This window comes from Poromitra crassiceps (genome assembly GCF_964638095.1).
Source record: "Poromitra crassiceps genome assembly, chromosome: 2".
In the NCBI taxonomy this organism is placed as follows: domain Eukaryota; kingdom Metazoa; phylum Chordata; class Actinopteri; order Beryciformes; family Melamphaidae; genus Poromitra; species Poromitra crassiceps.
In genome coordinates this window covers 20,686,050-20,707,939 of record NC_139624.1, presented here as the reverse complement: position 1 = coordinate 20,707,939, position 21,890 = coordinate 20,686,050, and the positions used below count along the sequence as shown (strand labels likewise).

At 43.3% G+C, this 21,890-nt stretch overlaps 1 protein-coding gene across 2 annotated transcripts in view; it reads left to right on the top strand.

Moving 5' to 3' along the window:
• The window catches only part of eps8a (EGFR pathway substrate 8a, signaling adaptor), a 109,913-nt gene that overhangs the window by 57,092 nt on the left and 30,931 nt on the right, over nucleotides 1-21,890 (top strand). For both annotated transcript variants that reach the window (XM_083632250.1, XM_083632249.1), the window contains exons 2-7: nucleotides 3,784-3,873; nucleotides 9,735-9,811; nucleotides 15,810-15,877; nucleotides 18,175-18,336; nucleotides 19,441-19,590; nucleotides 21,193-21,275. In XM_083632250.1, coding sequence (XP_083488376.1) covers nucleotides 3,809-3,873; nucleotides 9,735-9,811; nucleotides 15,810-15,877; nucleotides 18,175-18,336; nucleotides 19,441-19,590; nucleotides 21,193-21,275 — 605 coding nt within the window. In that variant the 5' untranslated portion in view covers nucleotides 3,784-3,808. The remainder of the gene's footprint in view (nucleotides 1-3,783; nucleotides 3,874-9,734; nucleotides 9,812-15,809; nucleotides 15,878-18,174; nucleotides 18,337-19,440; nucleotides 19,591-21,192; nucleotides 21,276-21,890) is intronic.

Below are 21,890 nucleotides of genomic sequence, written 5' to 3'. Positions count from 1 at the left end.
TGCATGACTGTCCTGCCACTACCTCATCATCCTCCATGACTGTCCTGTCACTACCTCATCATCCTCCATGACTGTCCTGTCACTACCTCATCATCCTCCATGACTGTCCTGTCTCTACCTCATCCATCCTCCATGACTGTCCTGTCACTACCTCATCATCCTCCATGACTGTCTTGTCACTACCTCATCATCCTCCATGACTGTCCTGTCACTACCCCATCATCCTCCATGACTGTCCTGTCTCTACCTCATCCATCCTCCATGACTGTCCTGTCACTACCTCATCATCCTCCATGACTGTCCTGTCGCTACCTCATCATCCTCCATGACTGTCCTGTCACTACCTCATCATCCTCCATGAGTGTCCTGTCACTACCTCATCATCCTCCATGACTGTCCTGTCACTACCTCATCATCCTCCATGACTGTCCTGTCACTACCTCATCCTCCATGACTGTCCTGTCACTACCTCATCCATCCTCCATGACTGTCCTGTCACTACCTCATCATCCTCCATGAGTGTCCTGTCACTACCCCCATCATCCTCCATGACTGTCCTGTCACTACCTCATCATCCTCCATGACTGTCCTGCACTACCTCATCATCCTCCATGACTGTCCTGTCACTACCTCATCCATCCTCCATGCCTGTCCTGTCACTACCTCATCATCCTCCATGACTGTCCTGTCACTACCTCATCATCCTCCATGACTGTCCTGTCACTACCTCATCATCCTCCATGACTGTCCTGTCACTACCTCATCATCCTCCATGACTGTCCTGTCTCTACCTCATCCATCCTGCATGACTGTCCTGCCACTACCTCATCATCCTCCATGACTGTCCTGTCACTACCTCATCATCCTCCATGACTGTCCTGTCACTACCTCATCATCCTCCATGACTGTCCTGTCACTACCTCATCATCCTCCATGACTGTCCTGTCACTACCTCATCATCCTCCATGACTGTCCTGTCACTACCTCATCATCCTCCATGACTGTCCTGTCACTACCTCATCATCCTCCATGACTGTCGTTATGGCGACCAAGTCCAAAACGCTGCTTGAATTACCCCACCTGAATTAAACATGTAGAAATAAACTGTGGCCCTGGGAAAAGTAATCACATCACTGCACTGTACATAGAGCAACACTATGCCAGCAGTGGTGTCTATATCCACAGAGAAACACACACACACACACACACACACACACACACACACACACACACACACACACACACACACACACACACTCAAACACACACACACACACACACACCTCTCCACCACCATTCCATCTCCTCATAAATCACCTTGGAGACTCTTTTGTGCCGAGGCTGTTTTAATCTCCGCCTCGCCACCGAGTGGCACGGATTCCTCCAGACTTCTCTCAGGTCTGCAGGAAGCTTTGAATGATTAGTTAATGAGTGGAAAAGATGGGAATGCCTTTGTCCTGTTTTCAACGCGCCAAAGAGGAGCTGCTTGCCTCATGGCCGCTGTGTTACCTTGGCGAGACTTGAGGGGCTCTGAGAGGCTTATATTAGATGTAGCGTCATGAGGTAACTTCACTTGTGCGCGGCTGAGATTGTAAGCCCATGGCACATCAGTCAAACATTCTACAACAAATACAGATGTTTGTTTGGTGTACGTGCCATGGCTGTCTGTCCTTGTTTGGAGATGTTTGGTCAGATTCCACGTGTCCAGTCCTTGTTTTGTCTGTGTTTAGCCCATGGCACACCAATCAACCATTGGCAGTTGTTGGATGATGTTTGATTGGTGTGCCATGGGCTAAACAGCAGAGCGGTAATGTAAGTCTTGCTTTACTAGAGGTCAATAGGAACACTCACATGTTCCTGTTCCTGAATAGTAAAACGGTCCTAATCTAGGGCTGCAACTAGAGGTGTAACGGCTCACAAACTTCACGGTTCGGTTTGATACGACACAGTGGTGTCACAGTTCGGTAAGATTCAAGATTAAATTCAAGATTCATAAACTTTGTCACAACGCAACAGACATTTTTCGTTTGACCAGGCTCAGGTGCATGTTACAAAACACATGAAAAACACACACATAATAAAAAAAAAAAAACTGACAAAAGCAGTGTTAGGATGTTGATTTAAGATTGGCGATCATGATCCGGAGGCACGCTATATTGAACGCTGTTGACGTTAACATCTTGACGAGACATAAAACAAACAATAAAAACACCCGAAAACACCAAAAAGCATTGATTTACAGTGCACACACTGAGCCATGTCAGGAGTCGCTCTGGCAGAGTAGCGCCGGATAGAAGGATGCGTTTTCAATACAGCAAAAAAGTAGAAATGCCAGAGAACTTTAATTGATTTTAAAACTTCTAATTGATTTTCATTTGTTGGACTTATTTATTATATTATTTTCACAGTCTAGTTGAATTTTTTATTTCAATTTATGACATTGATCTTTTTAACACCATCTTTTTCGTCTCAGTTTTAGTTTTCCATGATATCTTGGTAGAAGACTTGTTCGGTTTGCAATGCGTATTAAACCCAGTGGGCAATTCAGCCTCCAGCCCAGTCAATGATTGAAACCTAAAGCCTCATATGGTTCAGTATGAATACGCGTATTGTTACATCCCTACAGTAGCTGCAACGGATTATTTTCATTATCGATTAATCTGTCGATTATTTTCCTGACTAATCGAGTTAGTAGTGGTTTCTCGTTTGCTTTATAAAAAGTCACAAAATGGTAAAATACTGTATGTCGATCACTTTTACCCCCAAAGCCCAAGATGATGTCATCAGTCTTCTTTTGTCCTGACCGACAGTGCAACCCAGAGATAATCAGTTTACTGTCACAGAAGACTAAAGAAACCAGGGGATATTCACATTTATGACATTGCATTCATTCTCACTCTTCAATGGGTGAGAGAGAATCTTTTGACTAAATGGGCTGTTGTGCTGTCTGCATTCCAGGTGGCAGGTATCGGTTATGAGACAAACGTGGAAAACACAATGAGATCCTCAGTGGAAACTGCTCTTCTCAGACAATGTCTGCATTAGTAAATGAGGCCAGTCCTTTCTTTCATGTGCTGAGCAACACACAGTCAAGACAATGAGCAAAGTGTGATAATAATAACCTACCTGCTGCAGCATTATCAGCCATCAGTGCCAACATGTGTGGGAGGAAGAGAAGCAATAGCTGATGAATGAAGTCTTATCATTAGAGAACAATGTAGATGTCCTCTTCTCTTCTTCTGGCTGTGATAGCTTTATCCCAGAGTTTCAGAAGGGTAGTAAACCAATTCACTGCTCTTATCTTTATTTCCCATAAGTTCCCATTACCAACGCCATCTCCAAAACAATTGTGAAATGGCAACGTTTGTCCACAAAATGTTGTCATTTCACAGTCACGGCTCTACAATGGTTCGATCTCAACATCTAAAATTGTAGAATCTCAACATCAATTTTGAAAACAAATGGCGGTGAAGTTGAAAACGAAAACACCTTGGTTAGTGTTATGGTTTGGGTTACGGTAAAAAAAAAACGGAACAAGTAGTGGCTCTGGTGTGGAGGACATTGAAAGAGGAAGCTAGAGGAGGGGGGTTATGTTCTGAGTGAATCTGGTATGTATGTATAGGTTTTTTTTGTAGATGTTTGTGGTTTTTTGCCTTTTTCTTTCTTTGTCATGTACTTTTTTTTGAATCAATAAAAATTGATTAAAAAAAAGGAAGCTGTCGTTTAGTTATACAGAAACAAATATACATCTGACTGATCTTCACATCCCTGTGTTCTGTCCAGGTGACTGTCTGCTGTGAAGCCCAGGATGAACGGGTATGATAACCCCGCCCTCGCCGCTGGCATGTTCGGCTCCTACAACACCCAAGTGAAGTGAGTAACCTAGTTTCACCTAGCCTGGTAAACATTGACTCACATTTATTTAATTCTGCGGGACTGTGGGACGTGGCGCGTCATATAGCATGCGTCTCGCAGGAGCTATTGCTCTATGTGTAGACTGGGAAGGCAGACTGCGGCATTTTTGCAAACGCGGTAGTGAAGATGCAGCCTCAGTGACCACTTGTGATTGGATCTAAATCATTGGATGCTAAAAGCATGTTCTATGGTGGTTTATATGGTACAGTGGAATCCGCTTATAGTGATCACGGTTATAGTGATCAACTGCTTAGATTGATTAAAAAGCTTGGTCCAGAATCATTCCTATACACATGCTGTTTAGAGCATTCACTTGTAGTGATCAATACTCTGCTTATAGTGATCATTTTGGGACTTGTCCTGCCTGAGAACAATGGAAAAAATGTTTGAAACAACAGTAATTTTATTATTATTTTAATTATAAACTGCCAAAAATGAGCCAACGAGATACAGCAGCGATACTCTGTGCGTGTCTGTCTGTATATATGGAGAGATGGCAGTGTCTCTGTCTACGCAAGACCGCTGTGTTTGGAACAGCTGGAGGCCTAACTTACTGTATGGATTTTCTAAAGTCAATAACATTCATTTACTTTTTATGTATGTATGAATTCATGTTATACATACAGTATATAAATGTCAATTAGATGGTAATCTGCATGAGAAATAAAGAAATGGAAAGAAAATCGTTATAATGATCATCTGCTTATAGTGATCAATTTGACCCATCCCAAGGTGATCACTATAAGAGGAGTGCACTGTATTTGTATTATTGTATAATAGTAATCAGTAGCAGCACTGCTTCTGATTTTTTTTTTATGAATTGCATTGCAGGTTATTTCTGCCTAGATGCATGGAAGTGACACAAACACAGAGAACATCAGTTGAGTTCAATGTGTCCCGAGGACGCATCAGGACACGTTAGTAGGGCTGGGCATCGCCACTGACTTCCCGATACGATTCCGATACACAAGGTCCCAAGTCGATACGATTTACGATACGATACGATACGATTCGATTTCGTTATTTTAGTTACAATACCAGTTTTGCTTTGATAATGGAAGAGATTCTCAAAGAACTAATGCTGTAAATTGTACAAGGAACCCTCTAACCTGGTGCATTATTAAAAAATATTAATATTTACATTAAGAATTGACCATAAAGCAAGCAGTTACATCATGTAATTCTTTTTTATTTAAACATGACCAACACAGTCATTCAACATCTTATCTTTCTTTACAGTCTTCTCTCTCTTTCTTTACAGTCTTCTGTGAGAAGCCAAACAAATTTAGATTTCCACTATACAACAGAATCATTGAACAGCAGCATGTTGCAAACAGTGTTTCATAAAGTATAAATGCTTTGTAAATAAAATAAAATTAAATACAGCTCATGAACATTTCCAGTTCACAAACATTATAGTGCAAACAGATTTGAGGTCTGTACATCTGGCTCATGGTGCATGCACAATGCACATGTAGCCTACAGTATTTATGTTTTTGTTTCAACTACAAACATAAATAAACGTCAACTTGAAACTATGTTTTAACTACCACACACAGCCTATAATATTATAGCCTATGTTTATTAAAAAAAAAAAAAAAAAATGTTTTTTGTTTTTTTGTAAAATGCATTTTAAAAGATCGATACTGGGATTTATGTATCGATACTTGTTCCTTCACATGAATATCGATTCAATATCGATATATCGATTTTTCTTTAACCCAGCCCTACACGTTAGTGTCACACTACAAAAAGTATGTGGTCAAATGTGTCCCAGACCACCTACAGTAGGCAAGTGGTTTGAGTGATCTGATCATATTGGTGGTCCTTTTCAGACTGAGTGGAATCACAGCTGGGTTGGTAAACAATGTCGTATTGGAGTGTGGCTAACGTTAGCAGTGCCAGCTAGCACCGGCAGCTTGCTGTGCTTGCAGGTTAACGTGCATGTGAATGTGGTCATGTTACACATTGTTATGTTACGCATTGCTCTGGTGGAGTCATTATTTGCCAGTTTTATCTGACAAAGCCTACACACACATACATCCTTATTTTATTTTATTTTATTTTTGGGCACAAGGCCACATGCCAGGGCACAAAGGCCATGATTGACATCATGAAGAGCGATTTTTCTGAAATGTGTGTTAAAATAAGCCAATTACACATTGCATTGCACACATTTGCATAGGGCAGGCTACATTAAACTGAGACCACTGACACTTTTAAATTTAATTTAATTCAAACAACTTTATTAGTCTCGCAAAGGGCAATTTAAGGCATGAATACTGCAAACAAGCTGTACTTTGTACACATCCAAAAACAAAACAAGAAACAAGACAATACATGACACTGATAAAGCAAAGATCCCTGATTACAATGTATCAGGGATACATTGGATTCCTTTGTGTAACACCACAAAGGAATATAGGTGTCAGGTCAATATAAATTAAATTCAGTCAATACAATCTAAAGTGCATATTAGACTTGTTCAAAAGGTTCAAATCAAAAGGTCAAGGTGCAGACTTAGTCTATATAAACTGACCATTTCTTGTACTGTGGCTGTTCACCAGTCGAATGGCCTCTAGAACAAAGCAACTGTTAGTAGCAGGCTGGTAGCAGGGCACTGCTAAGGTGGCCTTAGGGATGTCAGGGCATGACGGCCAGAGAGAGACCATGACGGAGACCATGACCTCTGTGTAACTCCCAGCCTGTTGACAAAGCTGTAGTGTTTACGGGGAGACGCCATCTCTGTCCAGTCCCACTTTCCACCACGCTGGTTTGTTTACCTTGGCTGCGTAACTTAGACGCACCACTTAACTTCACCTGCGTTGTACATTATTCATTTCATAATTAGTTTCACCAACTAGTATTTCTGATGCCGACTAGCGATGTAGTGGAAGTTTAACCCTTTAACCGACTAGTCACGCGCACATCCCTATTGAAGTTACCCCTCAATGCCGTTTGGGGGCAACGTGTGACGTTGGCTCCAGGGCATTGAATAACAACAATGTGTCCAACTGTTGCCACTTAATTTCCTCTCATGCAGCGTGGAGTGCAGGTGAAGAGGTGTGGGCCTGTCAGCTGTGTCAATTACAACATGCATTATTAATCAGCTGATGGCTCAGAATAAAATATCAAGTGTCAAGGAGCTCATTAGAGCCGCTGACACCTGAGCCCATCACTGATCCCACACACAGATGACGGGCTGCCTGCTACCACAGCCTTCTGTCCACGCTCAGTTAGGGATGCACCATATTGGATTTTTTTCCGATATCCGATATATTTTCTAACTCTTTTGGCCGATTGCCGATACAGATTAAAAAAAAAAATCGCCTGATTTCAGAGAACATCAAGTCTCAAGTAAAGAGAAAACACCTTAGCCTGATATTGACACTGAAGAAGTGGAGATCATGATGGGAAGCCTGGTGACGGAGAGAGCACTGTCTGCTGTCTACCTCTGCTGAGCTGCTCAGCATGTTACACGTGCGTGCCGTTGTCTCACACAAAAACATCACATATTTCACGGTTCTTGATTATACAGAGGTACGTCAAATGTATTACCAGACGCCACTCCTCAATTCGGCATATATATAATCCACGGTGCCCCTAAACCACGTACTGTACGCCGGAGCTTCTCCATTGTGTTCAGAAACAGATTAGGTGGTTTATTGAGTCATGTCTAGCAGGGTAACTGCGCGGGATAGTCGGACCTGATTCTACGTTTTTATTTTTTTATTTTTTTAATATTTTATTTTGTAGTTTTAGTTTTCAGAACATCAACAAACAAGAACAAACTCAGACACGGCAAAAGAAAAGAAAGGGAGAAAAAACATACCGTACATATGCAAAAACAAAACAACGCATACATCAACACTCCAATATCACGATGTGGTGCCACCAGCCACACAAGGTGCTCATGTGCCCGCAAGAGATGCTATGTATGAGATCTCACACAAGGGCGACCCTTAAAGACCAGCCGGGCGAGTCACCCGTCGCGCCTAACCTCGTCAAGGTAGGCCAAAAACGGCTCCCAAATAGTTAGAAATCTTTTAAGTGAGTTGGTCCTCAGGAACCTGAGTCTCTCCACCCGTATATAACAGAGGTCATGTCCGCCGACCACAGTTGAAAAGAGGGTGGAGAGGGAGACTTCCATTCCTGCAGAATGAGTTTCTTGGCGACAATTGTCCCCTGTGTCAGAGATTGTTGCACAGCTGTAGGGAAGTCGAGAGAGGACTCCGAGCAGCCGAAGATGGCGAGTTCTGCCTCCGGCTGAAGGGTTATTTTGTAGGCCTTAGAGTACCAGTCAAATATCTTGGCCCAGAATCCGACCAGTGAAGGGCAGAACCAGAGGGCATGAGACAGAGTCTGATTCTACGGTTGTAATCCAGAGTTTGTGTTTAGAAGTGGCTTTAGACTGTTGATAATCTCTGCTGTGAGGTTATATAATCTGTGAGGTTATGGGAGGTTATGGGAGGAGGAGTACTTCTTGTATTTTTCAAATGTGTCATGTCATACAACTTGTAATGTGTAAATAATACTAATCAGTCAAATCAAACATTCTTTTTGAATTGTTATGCAGTGTTGGGCAAGTTACTCTGGAAAAGTAATTAGTTACTGATTACTGATTACTCCTTAAAAAAGTAATAAAAGTTACTTTACTGATTACTTTTTCAAAAAGTAACTAGGTACGTTACTAGTTACGTTACTAGTTACTTTTTCTTTTCTTTTTTACCCCAAATACCTTACACTTAAGTTGTTACATGTCTAGCATGTCACTGTATTAATTATTTTTGCTTTGGTATTATGATAGATAGATAGATAGATAGATAGATAGATAGAGTACTTTATTAATCCCCTGGGTGAAATTCTTGTGTTACAGCAGAAGCCAATGTCAGTACATCTCAGTAAAAAACACACAAAAGAAGCTATGTTAAAAGAAACGCCAAAGGCATTTTACTTTGAAATTTGGTTAGAAAGAACAGGAAGTGGTGTGTTAAGACTGGCTAGCTTCACACTGGAAAAGACGTGAAGGGACTCGGGAGAGGTCAGAAGGCTTTGACGAGAAGGTTAGGAAGTAACAAAGTGTACAACACTTACCCAAAGTGTATCTGTTAATCCAGTGAACTACACCACCCAAGTCTACCTCACGTGGTGTCGCCTTGAATTTAGCCTCCATCCCTATGCTCTATCCCCGCATATTCTCTCTCGAGGTAGCCAGCAAACGTCTTTCCCTGTGTGCGGCTGCGGCAGCTTGATATTGTTCTTCGTGGCTATTTTCTCTATGATGCATCAATATGAGGGTGAGTCAACAGTGCAAATAGGTAGCATCTGCCAAGCTGCTCGCACATAGTTTACAAAGGACAATAATCTTCCAGCTTTTGAACGCATATTTCTCTTGCTCGTCTCCTTCTTCTGACTCGGTTTGTTTTGAAAGCCAGCGTGCACGCTCTGACGCTGTATCGCGCACACACACTATGACGTATATGTGTGCGCGACAGGTCTATCTGAGTCTGTGAGGATAAAATGTTTTCTTTTCTTCTTTTACATAGAAAACACTGCATTCTGGCAGGCAATGATGTAACGCAGTAACGCATGCGTTACTTGGATTAGTAACTGTAATCTAATTACTGTTTTGGAAATTGTAACGCCTTATATTACTTAGTTACTAAAAAAGTAACTAATTACAGTAATGCGTTACTAAGTAACGCGTTACTGCCCAACACTGTTGTTATGTGATATGAAATGGAGCTGCTGTGGATGTAAGGCAAAATGTCAGAGAAATTTGACAGTCTCTCCTTCTCCTTCCTCTTCCCCTCCAACAGTGGCCATGGCTCACAGTCTCCTGAGCCCCCAGAACATAAAGCCAACAAAGCCAAGTCTGGTGCCAAAACCCTATACGGTAAGTGAAGGCCTTATAACCCGCACATCATTTCATTGGTTTTCATTGGAGAGATTTCGGGTATGTTCACACCTGGCCGGTTTGGTTAGATTCACCTGAAACATAGAGCGTTTAGACTTTTATGGCCCAATTCCACCGCAGCTACTGTAGTAGCGCGGTCCCGCTCTGCTCGATAAATGGTCTCATTCCACCACTAAAAACTATCCCAGCCCGGTTTGTATTGGGGTCGAGTCGTGCTACTTTTAGTACCTGCCTCGTCGTGGTTCTATTCTGTGAACCCGGGTTCATACGGTGACGTGAAAACATTGTTGACGACTGATTGGTCAGGCAGAATCGTGTTTACTCTGTCTACTGACTGTCAATGCAATGCTGGCGGCTGCATACCAGTTTAGTGGTCTTACCTTCTCTTCTGTTATGTATATTTCCATCAGTCTTTTGTGTTGCTGCCTTCGCCTCCGGTGAAATAAAATCGGGGGAGCTCAGGGAGCTCTGTAGCTGAGTGCAGGCTGCAGCGCTCCGCTAGGCCGCAGCGGGTGTTTGGTGAAGCCGCGGTCTTGCCTGGTGAGAGGCCGCGGGGTAGAGGCTTCACTCTGTTGCGCCTCTCCCGTCCCCGCACAGCGCAGCGCATGCCTGTGAGTTTGACTAACTACAAAGTGATATCCATTCTCCTGTTCGATTATCACATTTGCCCATGTACACTGTAGGTCATTTAGAGGCACCAGTATTTCATAAACAGTTTAAAAGTTCTGTGGATGGATTTAATTGTAACGTTATGTTATAGCCTACTTCGGCTATAAGCGAAGGACAGATATGCGGTCGCTATGACGACCAGCTGTGGGCGGGGGTGGGCGGGGGCAGATGATCCGCGGTGGAAGCAAAACGTCCATCGGGCCGATACGATTAGAGCCGAGTGGTGACGAGCTGTGCAGGGCAGTAAAATGTGGTGGAAATGAGCCATTAGTTTGGGCAAGTGAGAACAAAGACTTTCGTAAGGGTTGTTTTGATGTCAGGTGACCACAAAACTGTCCAATAAATGAGTGACCCTTAGTGTCCCATGATGGTCTAAATACTATTTCAATGCTTTTCTATCCTGACATCCCCCCAAAAAATCCAGGCCATGACAAATGTGGGGTATTTATTGTTTTATTGCATGAGAATAATGAAATTTGAGGATTTTGAATATCTGCACAAAATATCGACAGAAAAAAAAGTGGCGTTTTGGTGGTTAAAAACCCAGCCAGAGCCTAGTTACATTAGTAGTCCATTAGTGCTGCAGGGTTCCAATGTATATTAGGATGCAGGACATGTCCCCCAGCTGTCTTCAGACTGCACCATAGGCTCTGAGTGCTGCACTCACTCTGCTGCTCATCAGCTACAGTGGACTTTCCCAGGTGGTGAACGTCTCTCTGGCACACAAGATCCACTTGTGAAGGTGACTTTTTTGTCTCCCATAGGAGCAAATTGTCTTGGATTAAGGGAACTGCTTAAAAACACCTTATATAAGAACACATGCGGACATGAGCCTGAGATAAAACAACCGAGCAAATGAGTCACAGAGCCATTCACACTGTTCAAAACATAGACTGTATAGACTGTACACAAATATGGATGTAGCCACTGTGACGTCACCCATTGGTTTGTAGACTCCCATTTTGGCATTTTGACTGTTAGTCAGACAGCCACCTGCTATTGGTCCGTGATCGGCGAGCTGTGCGATCACTGGACGGGCGACCTGTCAATCATAGTAGCATAGTATCGTCTTATTTAATTTTATTTATTTATCGTCTGTTACTGTAAATGGGACCATAATTTACTACATGAACATCATGCTTTATTGAAGAAGACTTGAAACTAGTGATTGAGAATGTAGACCATATAAACAGGTGAGTTAGATAAAAAAAACACCCCTGTACAGTTGTTATGAATGGTGAAATGAGCTATGGATACCAAAACCGTTTCTTTTTTTCTTCTTATTTTTACCAGGCTGTAAACATGTTTATTTCTGCTGTAAAGTCAGGCATTTTTAGCATGGGGGTATTTGGGATTTACTCGCTTTTGCAGCGAGCCTCAAGTCGCTATTTAAGGAACTGCAGTTTTTGGTACTCCCGAACTACAGACTACATATTATTAGCTTTAAACTTAACCATTAGGTTTCCAAACCAGCTGGTAATACAGTACATAACATATAATGGACTCTATAGTAGCTCTATAAAAAACAAACGACATAATATTCCTACAGACATGGAAAACTCTGAGTCTCCAAAGGAAATGGAGGCGGTAGTGGATTCTTGCACAGACACTTGCCAGTTGCCACACGTATGTGCCGAGTAAACTCACTATTCATGTGGACCCTTAAATATTTGTAAGAAGTGACCCGTCTGATGTCAGATGAATCACAATATTGACTTGTAGCTCTGTTATCAGCAAACTCAGGACCCACCTCTCCTCACACTTTGTCCTCAGGACCCACCTCTCCTCACACTTTGTCCGTCCAGTTCTTCTTCTAGATGAGCAACGAGTGTTTTGGTCGGAGGCTTTATTCTCACTCAAGTGTGTACATTTCTGTGCCTCACGTGCTCTGTTTAACAGAAGACAAGTCAGTAGTGTAACTGCTCTGTTTAACAGAAGACAAGTCAGTAGTGTAACTGCTCTGTTTAACAGAAGACAAGTCAGTAGTGTAACTGCTCTGTTTAACAGAAGACAAGTCAGTAGTGTAACTGCTCTGTTTAACAGAAGACAAGTCAGTAGTGTAACTGCTCTGTTTAACAGAAGACAAGTCAGTAGTGTAACTGCTCTGTTTAACAGAAGACAAGTCAGTAGTGTAACTGCTCTGTTTAACAGAAGACAAGTCAGTAGTGTAACTGCTCTGTTTAACAGAAGACAAGTCAGTAGTGTAACTGCTCTGTTTAACAGAAGACAAGTCAGTAGTGTAACTGCTTACTGTGGCATGGAAACAGCATACTGCTTTCACTTTTGGTTTCTCCCCAGAGCATTACAGCAGCTAGAGTTGCTCAGTAATTCTGTTAATTGGTGAATCCTTGGCAGCAGGCAGACTCAATCACTGGTTATCATCAGAGGTTCATGTAAACAGCTTGACCTCAGTCAGACTGTATGCGTTACTCTGGCATGTAAACATAACTGCTGGTATGCAGACTTGTTGTGCTCAGTTGAACATGGATTCCTCCTCCACACCCGACAACACCCACCACTATGGGTCAACCTCAAGGGGCAACCTCCGCCAATGCAGACGTCCCTTAAACCTGCATTCTGCTCAATGGCCACCACTCCACTGGCTGCATAAAGACGTCAGAATGTATGGAAGTCTATGGATATAAGCCTACTTCCCACTTGATTTATGACCTCAGTAAACACTTTCCTAATGAGTTAATAGTCTCAATTTTGCTAGTTTCAAGTCTTCTTCAATACAGCAGGATGTTTATTTAGTAAATAATGGTCCGATTGAGAGTAAACTAGACGATAAAGCAGACTGACCAGTGATCGTGGAGCTCTCTGTTCACAGACCAAGAGAAGGGCGCTCTGTGGGAAACCCTCGGTCTCGCACTAACTGCTTCTAACCAAGATGGCGACGGTCAAAATGCCACTTCCAAATGGGAGTCTAGATACCAATGGGTGACGTCACGGTGGCTACGTCCATATTTGTATACAGTCTATGGTCAAACTGCTCCCATCTCTCCCACACAGAGAGGGGGCGGGGTTAACCACCTACAGTACACCCGATTTGGACGTGCAGTCGCTCCCCCAGACAAATCGAAAGCAAGCTGGTAGTGCTTTTTCTTTTCAGCTGATCTCAGTCGGGAGCTCCCCGTCGCCCGTCTTGGTGTTCCCACTGCGGCGTTCCCGCTGCGGCGTTCCCACTGCGGCGTTCCCACTGCGGCGTTCCCGCTGCGGCGTTCCCGCTGCGGCGTTCCTCCTACTGCGGGGTCCCCGCCAGTGAATAAAAGAGCGTGTGTTTACGGCAGCGCGGCTCCGGAAAAGCCTTTGAGATGTGACAGAATGAGCTGCAGTAGTGATGTAGAGAGGTGTGTCACGGAGTCTTCAAAGCATTCTTGGAGCTCCAGTGGGTTTTGATATGAAGCTAGAAAATCTGAAAGCATGTGAAGTGAACTGATTGATAGGACAGAGGGGTACAAAGGACAGTGAGCCAGTCAGTCAATATTCATTTATCCAGTCTTCCTCTCATTACCCCATTCCCACATTCACAGGAACAGATGGAATGTATTTCCTCCGCTCATCTGCCAAACATAAAACAAGTAAAAGTGAGCTGAGTCAGCTGTTTGTGTGTGTTCCTTTAAGACCAATATCCAAAGGCCGATATTGGACTTTTCCTCCCTGCCAAAAATCTAAATTCTGGGTGAAACACTGAATCCTTTTTCATTTTAGACTTTTTTTTTTACATGAAAATGGTCAAATATAAAGATCATCAAAATCGTGACAAAATGTCAGCACCAGTATCGGCCTTGAAAACCCACATCGGTCGAACGTGCGTGCGTGCATGTGTGTGTGTGTGTGTGTGTGTGTGTGTGTGTGTTGGGAAATGCATGCCTCTGTGTGAGCGTAAAGGGCCAAGGCTTCACAGCTGTCTGCGAAGCAAAAACCATAACCAACATTCAAATTTGGATCAGTTTACCAAATTGTATAAACGCAAATCTAACATGAAGAGCTATTGGTTTATGCAGAAGAAACGGCTGTTGACCTGGCGCTCCTCTCCCCCTCTCTCTACTGATGCTGCTGTTCTCTTAAGTCAGCTTTCCCTCCCTCCGCTCACACTCGCTGGCGGCCATCGTGGCTTATGACGGCTCGTAAGAAGCTTATGATCCCCGGTGGCCTAAGTTAGGCCTAACTAATACAGTGTGAAGCACAATATGTCAATGGATGAGTAAACAGGGGTTAAACTGGGATCCTGTTTGTCGTGATGATAACCATACGCAGTGCTGAATTTACAGCTTTTCTCTGCACTTCATTTTCAGATGCTGTGTGGTTGCACACAAATGTTTTGCATTTGCAATGAAAAGATCTGTTGCCGTCATTCCAGCTTTGGACAAAAAGCCGTTTTGTAAACGTATATTTAGTAACTGTAAGGTCACTTTTGGTTGTTTATATTCGAGCTTTGCACACTCGGTATAAAAAGTTCTGTTGATGTAATTCCAGTTTACATAATAATGTATTTGCAGGCTTGTAATGTAATATCCTGACATGCTTGATTTATGTTTGTGCATGATTTCATCCCCAAAACATCCTAAAATAGGAAGTTACAAGCTTGCAAGTGTGGGAAAGGAAATTCAAGCCGGTAGCAAGTAGTAGTTATTCACTATTTTAGCTGCTAAGTCTTCACCATGTCATCATTCACAGCTTCTGCCCATACTCGTTACATTAACAAACAGCAATTTGCATCATCATATAGGTTACTCAAATGTTTCCACGGACAAATGGAATCTCAACTTCCTGAGTAAGTGGTGTCCGGCAAGTATACAATATGCAATATCGTAACCCCCCCCCCCCCCCCCACCACCCCCCCCCCAAACCATCAGGCAGCTTCACCCAGTAACCGAATCCCTGACCTCATGTTAGCGGGTAGGTAAGCAACAAGCAAGAGATGTTGCCGACTTTGCAGCTTAGCCACATTGATCCCTGCTGTTTGATAGATTTTTAAGGTAAACGCTGGACGATGTGTGCTCATATTCTTTCATACATTTAAAAGCAAGCTAATTGCTCTAAAACATGTAGAGAACACTGCTTTATCACTCAAAGTGAGGCAAGCTGCAGAGTGGAAAACCAAACATCAGGCCATTGCAGTATCCGTAGTGTGTCGTGTCCTTCCAAGTTCCAACTGGTTTGTTTCCCTTGAGTGTTGTGCAATTACACCAACAAGTCTGTGCAAGTCTTTCCCTGTGAAAACAATCATGAGGCTTTTATATCTATCAATATAGTGAGTGGAGAAGTCCATTATAAACACTCTTTCTTCATCTGCCTTCTTCAGAGCAAAGAAAACACTACACCAAAAACAGTATCAACAGCATGACGGACACGTCGCAGTACCATGTGGAGGTAAGATGATTCCCGATGCTGTCTCATTACTGAAGACTTCCAGGGTTTTCCTGGCTCAGTCAGAATGGACCTTTAGGGCGGAGACTACACCTGACAGTAAGCATGATCGTGCTTGATGATGTGTGTACATTTGACTTTTGGATTAGTATCATCAGGGTTATCCTGAACACAAATATATCAGACATTGTCAGAAATTAGGGAGCAATGTGTTTTCACAGCACCACAAGTTTCAGACACTAGAAATCTCGTGTGCTGCGCGCTCGATTTCTGGGTCTGATACACTACGTTACTGCATGCTGCAGATCTCTCTCTGGGTCTGATACACTATGTTACTGCATGCTGCAGATCTCTCTCTGGGTCTGATACACTATGTTACTACATGCTGCAGATCTCTCTCTGGGTCTGATACACTATGTTACTGCATGCTGCAGATCTCTCTCTGGGTCTGATACACTACGTTACTGCATGCTGCAGATCTCTCTCTGGGTCTGATACACTACGTTACTGCACGCTGCAGAGCTCTCTCTGGGTCTGATACACTACGTTACTGCATGCTGCAGATCTCTCTCTGGGTCTGATACACTATGTTACTGCATGCTGCAGAGCTCTCTCTGGGTCTGATACACTACGTTACTGCATGCTGCAGATCTCTCTCTGGGTCTGATACACTACGTTACTGCACGCTGCAGAGCTCTCTCTGGGTCTGATACACTACGTTACTGCATGCTGCAGATCTCTCTCTGGGTCTGATACACTATGTTACTGCATGCTGCAGATCTCTCTCTGGGTCTGATACACTACGTTAGTGCATGCTGCAGATCTCTCTCTCGGTCTGATACACTACGTTAGTGCATGCTGCAGATCTCTCTCTCTCTGGGTCTGTGATACTGCTCGCTCCAAACTGATGTCGGTGGCTGGAATCCGGGGGCCACCAATCAGTAACGACTTTAGAGATCAGGTGCGCCCACCCAACCTGGCTCTGTTGACTTTTGAAAATGAACCACTCTCTCACGTTACTGCATGCTGCAGATCTCTCTCTGGGTCTGATACACTATGTTACTGCATGCTGCAGATCTCTCTCTGGGTCTGATACACTATGTTACTACATGCTGCAGATCTCTCTCTGGGTCTGATACACTATGTTACTGCATGCTGCAGATCTCTCTCTGGGTCTGATACACTACGTTACTGCATGCTGCAGATCTCTCTCTGGGTCTGATACACTACGTTACTGCACGCTGCAGAGCTCTCTCTGGGTCTGATACACTACGTTACTGCATGCTGCAGATCTCTCTCTGGGTCTGATACACTATGTTACTGCATGCTGCAGAGCTCTCTCTGGGTCTGATACACTACTTTACTGCATGCTGCAGATCTCTCTCTGGGTCTGATACACTATGTTACTGCATGCTGCAGATCTCTCTCTGGGTCTGATACACTACGTTACTGCATGCTGCAGATCTCTCTCTGGGTCTGATACACTATGTTACTGCATGCTGCAGATCTCTCTCTGGGTCTGATACACTATGTTACTACATGCTGCAGATCTCTCTCTGGGTCTGATACACTATGTTACTGCATGCTGCAGATCTCTCTCTGGGTCTGATACACTACGTTACTGCATGCTGCAGATCTCTCTCTGGGTCTGATACACTACGTTACTGCACGCTGCAGAGCTCTCTCTGGGTCTGATACACTACGTTACTGCATGCTGCAGATCTCTCTCTGGGTCTGATACACTATGTTACTGCATGCTGCAGATCTCTCTCTGGGTCTGATACACTACGTTAGTGCATGCTGCAGATCTCTCTCTCGGTCTGATACACTACGTTAGTGCATGCTGCAGATCTCTCTCTCTCTGGGTCTGTGATACTGCTCGCTCCAAACTGATGTCGGTGGCTGGAATCCGGGGGCCACCAATCAGTAACGACTTTAGAGATCAGGTGCGCCCACCCAACCTGGCTCTGTTGACTTTTGAAAATGAACCACTCTCTCATTGCTGCTATGACCTGTCACTCATTCAATTGCCCCCCCTTCAAAACAGCAGCGGGGGCTGCGAAGTGGCACAGACCACTGTGGCCATATTTGTTATGTAGTGTGCGGAGCGCACTCAGCGCAGCGATTCAACGTCATATTTGAGTCTGGGGAGAGACTACTAATCATCCCCACACAACAATTAATTAATTAATTAAATAATTGTAACAATTCAACCATGGTCTAAAAATTATACATGTAGCACCTTTAATGTCTATTATGCTTTTATGACCATTTTATTTCTGCAACCGTGTTCTTCTCAGCACCTGACGACATTTGTGCTGGACCGCAAGGACGGCATGATCACCATTGAGGACGGCATCAGAAAGCTGCGTCTGCTAGACGCCAAGGGGAAGGTGTGGACCCAGGAGATGGTGCTGCAGGTGGAGGAGAAGGCCGTGAGCCTCATCGACCAGGAGACCAAGGTGGGCCATGACTCCCAATCAAATTCAAGTCACAATTGTAATACCTTGAGACTTTACTTGATGCATGAAGAGAATTTATATGGAATAATTGAATATATTGACGTTAAAACGGATTATAGAAATCAAACTCATCATGCTCTTACCAACCTATTAAAACCATATTTGAAAAGTCCTACAGTAGATATTTAGTTTTCCTTAAGATATTCGATTGATACTGAACTGTAGATTTGTTCTTACTTGACTGACTTGCTGTTCTACATTTAGACTTGAGACTTGACCTTAATGGCATGGACTTGACTTGGAAAACTATACTTAGACTTGAGACTTTACTTAGGATGTGTTGCGCTTGACTTGGAACCTGAGAAAAGTTGACTTCAGTTCACACCTCTGTTAAATTGTCATGCTCACGATAACGCAGGTGTTTTTAATGTGTTGCTTGACTGTCGTCAAATCCTATGAAAATAACAAGAATGAATTTGTTTTGTTTTAGTTTTGGTGGTGGGTGGAGCAACAAGGGACAGCAGGTGGTGGGTGGAGCAACAAGGGACAGCAGGGGTACAGCCAAGTACAATTGGGGAGAACGTGGGAGAAAAATCTGAAAAAACGTGATCCAAAAAACGGGGTGGGGAATGTGTTCCCATCTGAATTTGATTGGGTAATAACTACAACAGGGTAACAGTCAGTGAAAAAGGTCAGTCAGGGTAAAAGTGAAACTATCTCTTTGCGAGCTGTATTTCAGGTTTTTAGCTTACAGTTGTAGCCAATGACTTCTCAGTTGACGGCTATAAAGTAACGGGAGTAGAGCAAACGGATTGTTGAATTTGTTATTTTCATACAGTTTGTTGACGGTAAGAAATGCATAAAAAAGAACCACCATGCCTCCTCCTTTAAGGCAGAAATTGTCCATTGTAAGAGTTACTGTAACTTAAGAACTGCTGAAGCCTTTGACACCGCATAAAGTTAAACTTGTCATGCCATTTTAGATGCCTAAATGTCAGGTGTGCCAAGTCACTGATATCTCAGGCGCGGCAGTAGATTTGACTCATCATATTTAAACGCCATGTTGATTCCTATCAGATGAGTCTGGGCTTGTTGTTGTTTCAGAACGAGCTGGAGAACTTCCCTGTTGGGACGGTCGTGCACTGTCAGGCCGTGATGAACGCCTGCAGCTACGACTCCATCCTGGCTCTGGTGTGCAAAGAGTCAGGTCAAGGCAAGCCCGACCTCCACCTCTTCCAGTGTGATGATATTAAGGTAACTTGCATGTGGGGTGCATTTCCAACACTGCACCAGCAGGGCGGCTCCTGAAAACCTTTGCAAATCAATTACCTCCATTTAAAAGGGACAGCTCACCCTAAAATCCAAATTACATATTTTCCCTCTCACCTGCAGTGCTATTTATCCATCTATATCGTTTTGTGTTATTTGCGTTAGTTTAGGAGATATCAGCCGCAGAGTTTCTGCCTTCTCTCCAATACAATGGAACTGGATGGCACTCGGCTGGTGGTGTTCAAAGTGCCAAAGAAATACATTTGATAAACTCAACAGCAATGTCTCTTTCCAGAAATCGTGACCCTGTTACTCAAGATAATTCACAGACCTTGTTATGAGCAGTTTCATGGAGGAACTATATTCTTTTGACCGAACTACTGTACACCCGCTAGCTGCTAGCTAGTTCCTACATGAGACTGCAAAAGAAAATGGTTCGTACATGAAACTGCTCACAACAAAGTCTGTGCATTATCTTGAGTAACCGGGTCATGATTTCTGGAAAGAGACATTGCTGTTGAGTTTTTCAAATACATTTTTTTGGCGCTTTGAGCACCACGAGCCGAATGCCATCCAGTTCCATTGTATTCAAGAGAAGGCAGAAACTCTACAGCCGATATCTCCAAAACTCAGGCAACTATCCCAAAACGATATAGATGGATAAATAGCATTACAGGTGAGAGGAAAAATATGTATTTTGGATTTTAGGGTGAGCTGTCCCTTTGAGGCCTCAAAACATTTTTGAATGTCTTGTTTTCTTCATATGAAACAGGCTGTTTTCTTTTGCAGCTTTGTTTAATTTGCATTTAAAGCCTCCCTCGAGTCTATTTTGTCTTCTTTTATTTGAGATATTTCACATTTCTGACTCATGTCCTCCTGACCATCTTGATTAGCCACACTGTTCGCCAAATATATTTTGACAAATCTCGAGCTCAAAATGGAACAATGCTGTATGACGTCATGGAACGCTCGTAATACTGTACATAATGACATTTCGATTCTGACTGAGGACGAGCTTCAGCTACTTTCATTGGTCTCAAAAGACCACTGTGACCAAAACATTGGCTTGTTAACAATTTCGAGTCACGCTCTTTCCAATAAGCATCATAATCGGTTTTGAAAAATAGTTGTTGATATCTCAGCAATAATGCGGCTTGCAGCTAAGCTAACGTTACGGAGGGTATACTGTGCTATAGTGCAGACAAAGAGTATTGAAGCCAAGAGACAAAGCTCTTGTGATTTTTTTGACAACAGCGCTGTCGCCATGATGTTGCAACCGTAGACTAGAAACCTATTAGCCTTCGGTTCTTATCAATGTAAGTTCTTTGATGCAGAATCAGTTGACATGCGACTACTGTTTACAGCAGGCGCTCATAGAACGCTGAGGATGTTTGAAATAGAACAACAACCATTAAACAGGTAGAACCACTGACTAGAGGGGGGCTTCAAATTCAAAATGGCATTAAAAAAATCAGAAATAGGTTTTCTGCTGATTGACATGTATGGTTCCTCGTGTCATGTCCTCTTAGTCTGTGCATGACTCAGCTACACTATGTGCTGACATGATCTGTGTTGACTTTCTGCTAGGCTAATCTGATCCATGCAGATATTGAAAGTGCCATGATTGACGCCAGAAGCGGCAAGGTGAAGAAGAGGCCAGACGCTCTCAAGTAAGCACCTCTCCTAAACGTCAGCTCACATGCTTTAGCTGTCTTTCAATTTCAGTGCTGTTCTAAATGGTTCTGTCTGATTGGATGGTCTTTCAGTGCTATTCTATATGGCTCTCTCTGATTGGATGGTCTTTCAGTGCTGTTCGAAATGGTTCTCTCTGATTGGACTGTCTTTTCAGTGCTCTTCTAAATGGTTCTCTCTGATTGGACGTAGAGGTTAGATTCTCAATCTCTGCCCAGACCCGAGACGGGCCAGAATTTCCGGCCGGGTCGGGCTCGTGGTCAGATATAATGCCCTTTCTTTTTCTTTGTTATAATTGGGGTAATATTTGGTGTGATTATCAGAATGTTATACAGTATGTATTATTATACTGTAACCATAGCACCTTATCAATCACTGTATTATGCACAAGACTGAACAGACAACATGGATATACAGTAGTTTAGATAAACAACGAACGTACTAAGAAAATTTAGGGCCAGGCTCAGGCCCATAAATGCAGCCAATGGGCTGGGCCGGGCTCGGCTCAGGCTTGCTTTTTTGGGCCTGATCTAAGCTCTGATTGGACGGTACCTTCGTCTGTCTGATCTAAGCTCTGATTGGATGGCCGCTTT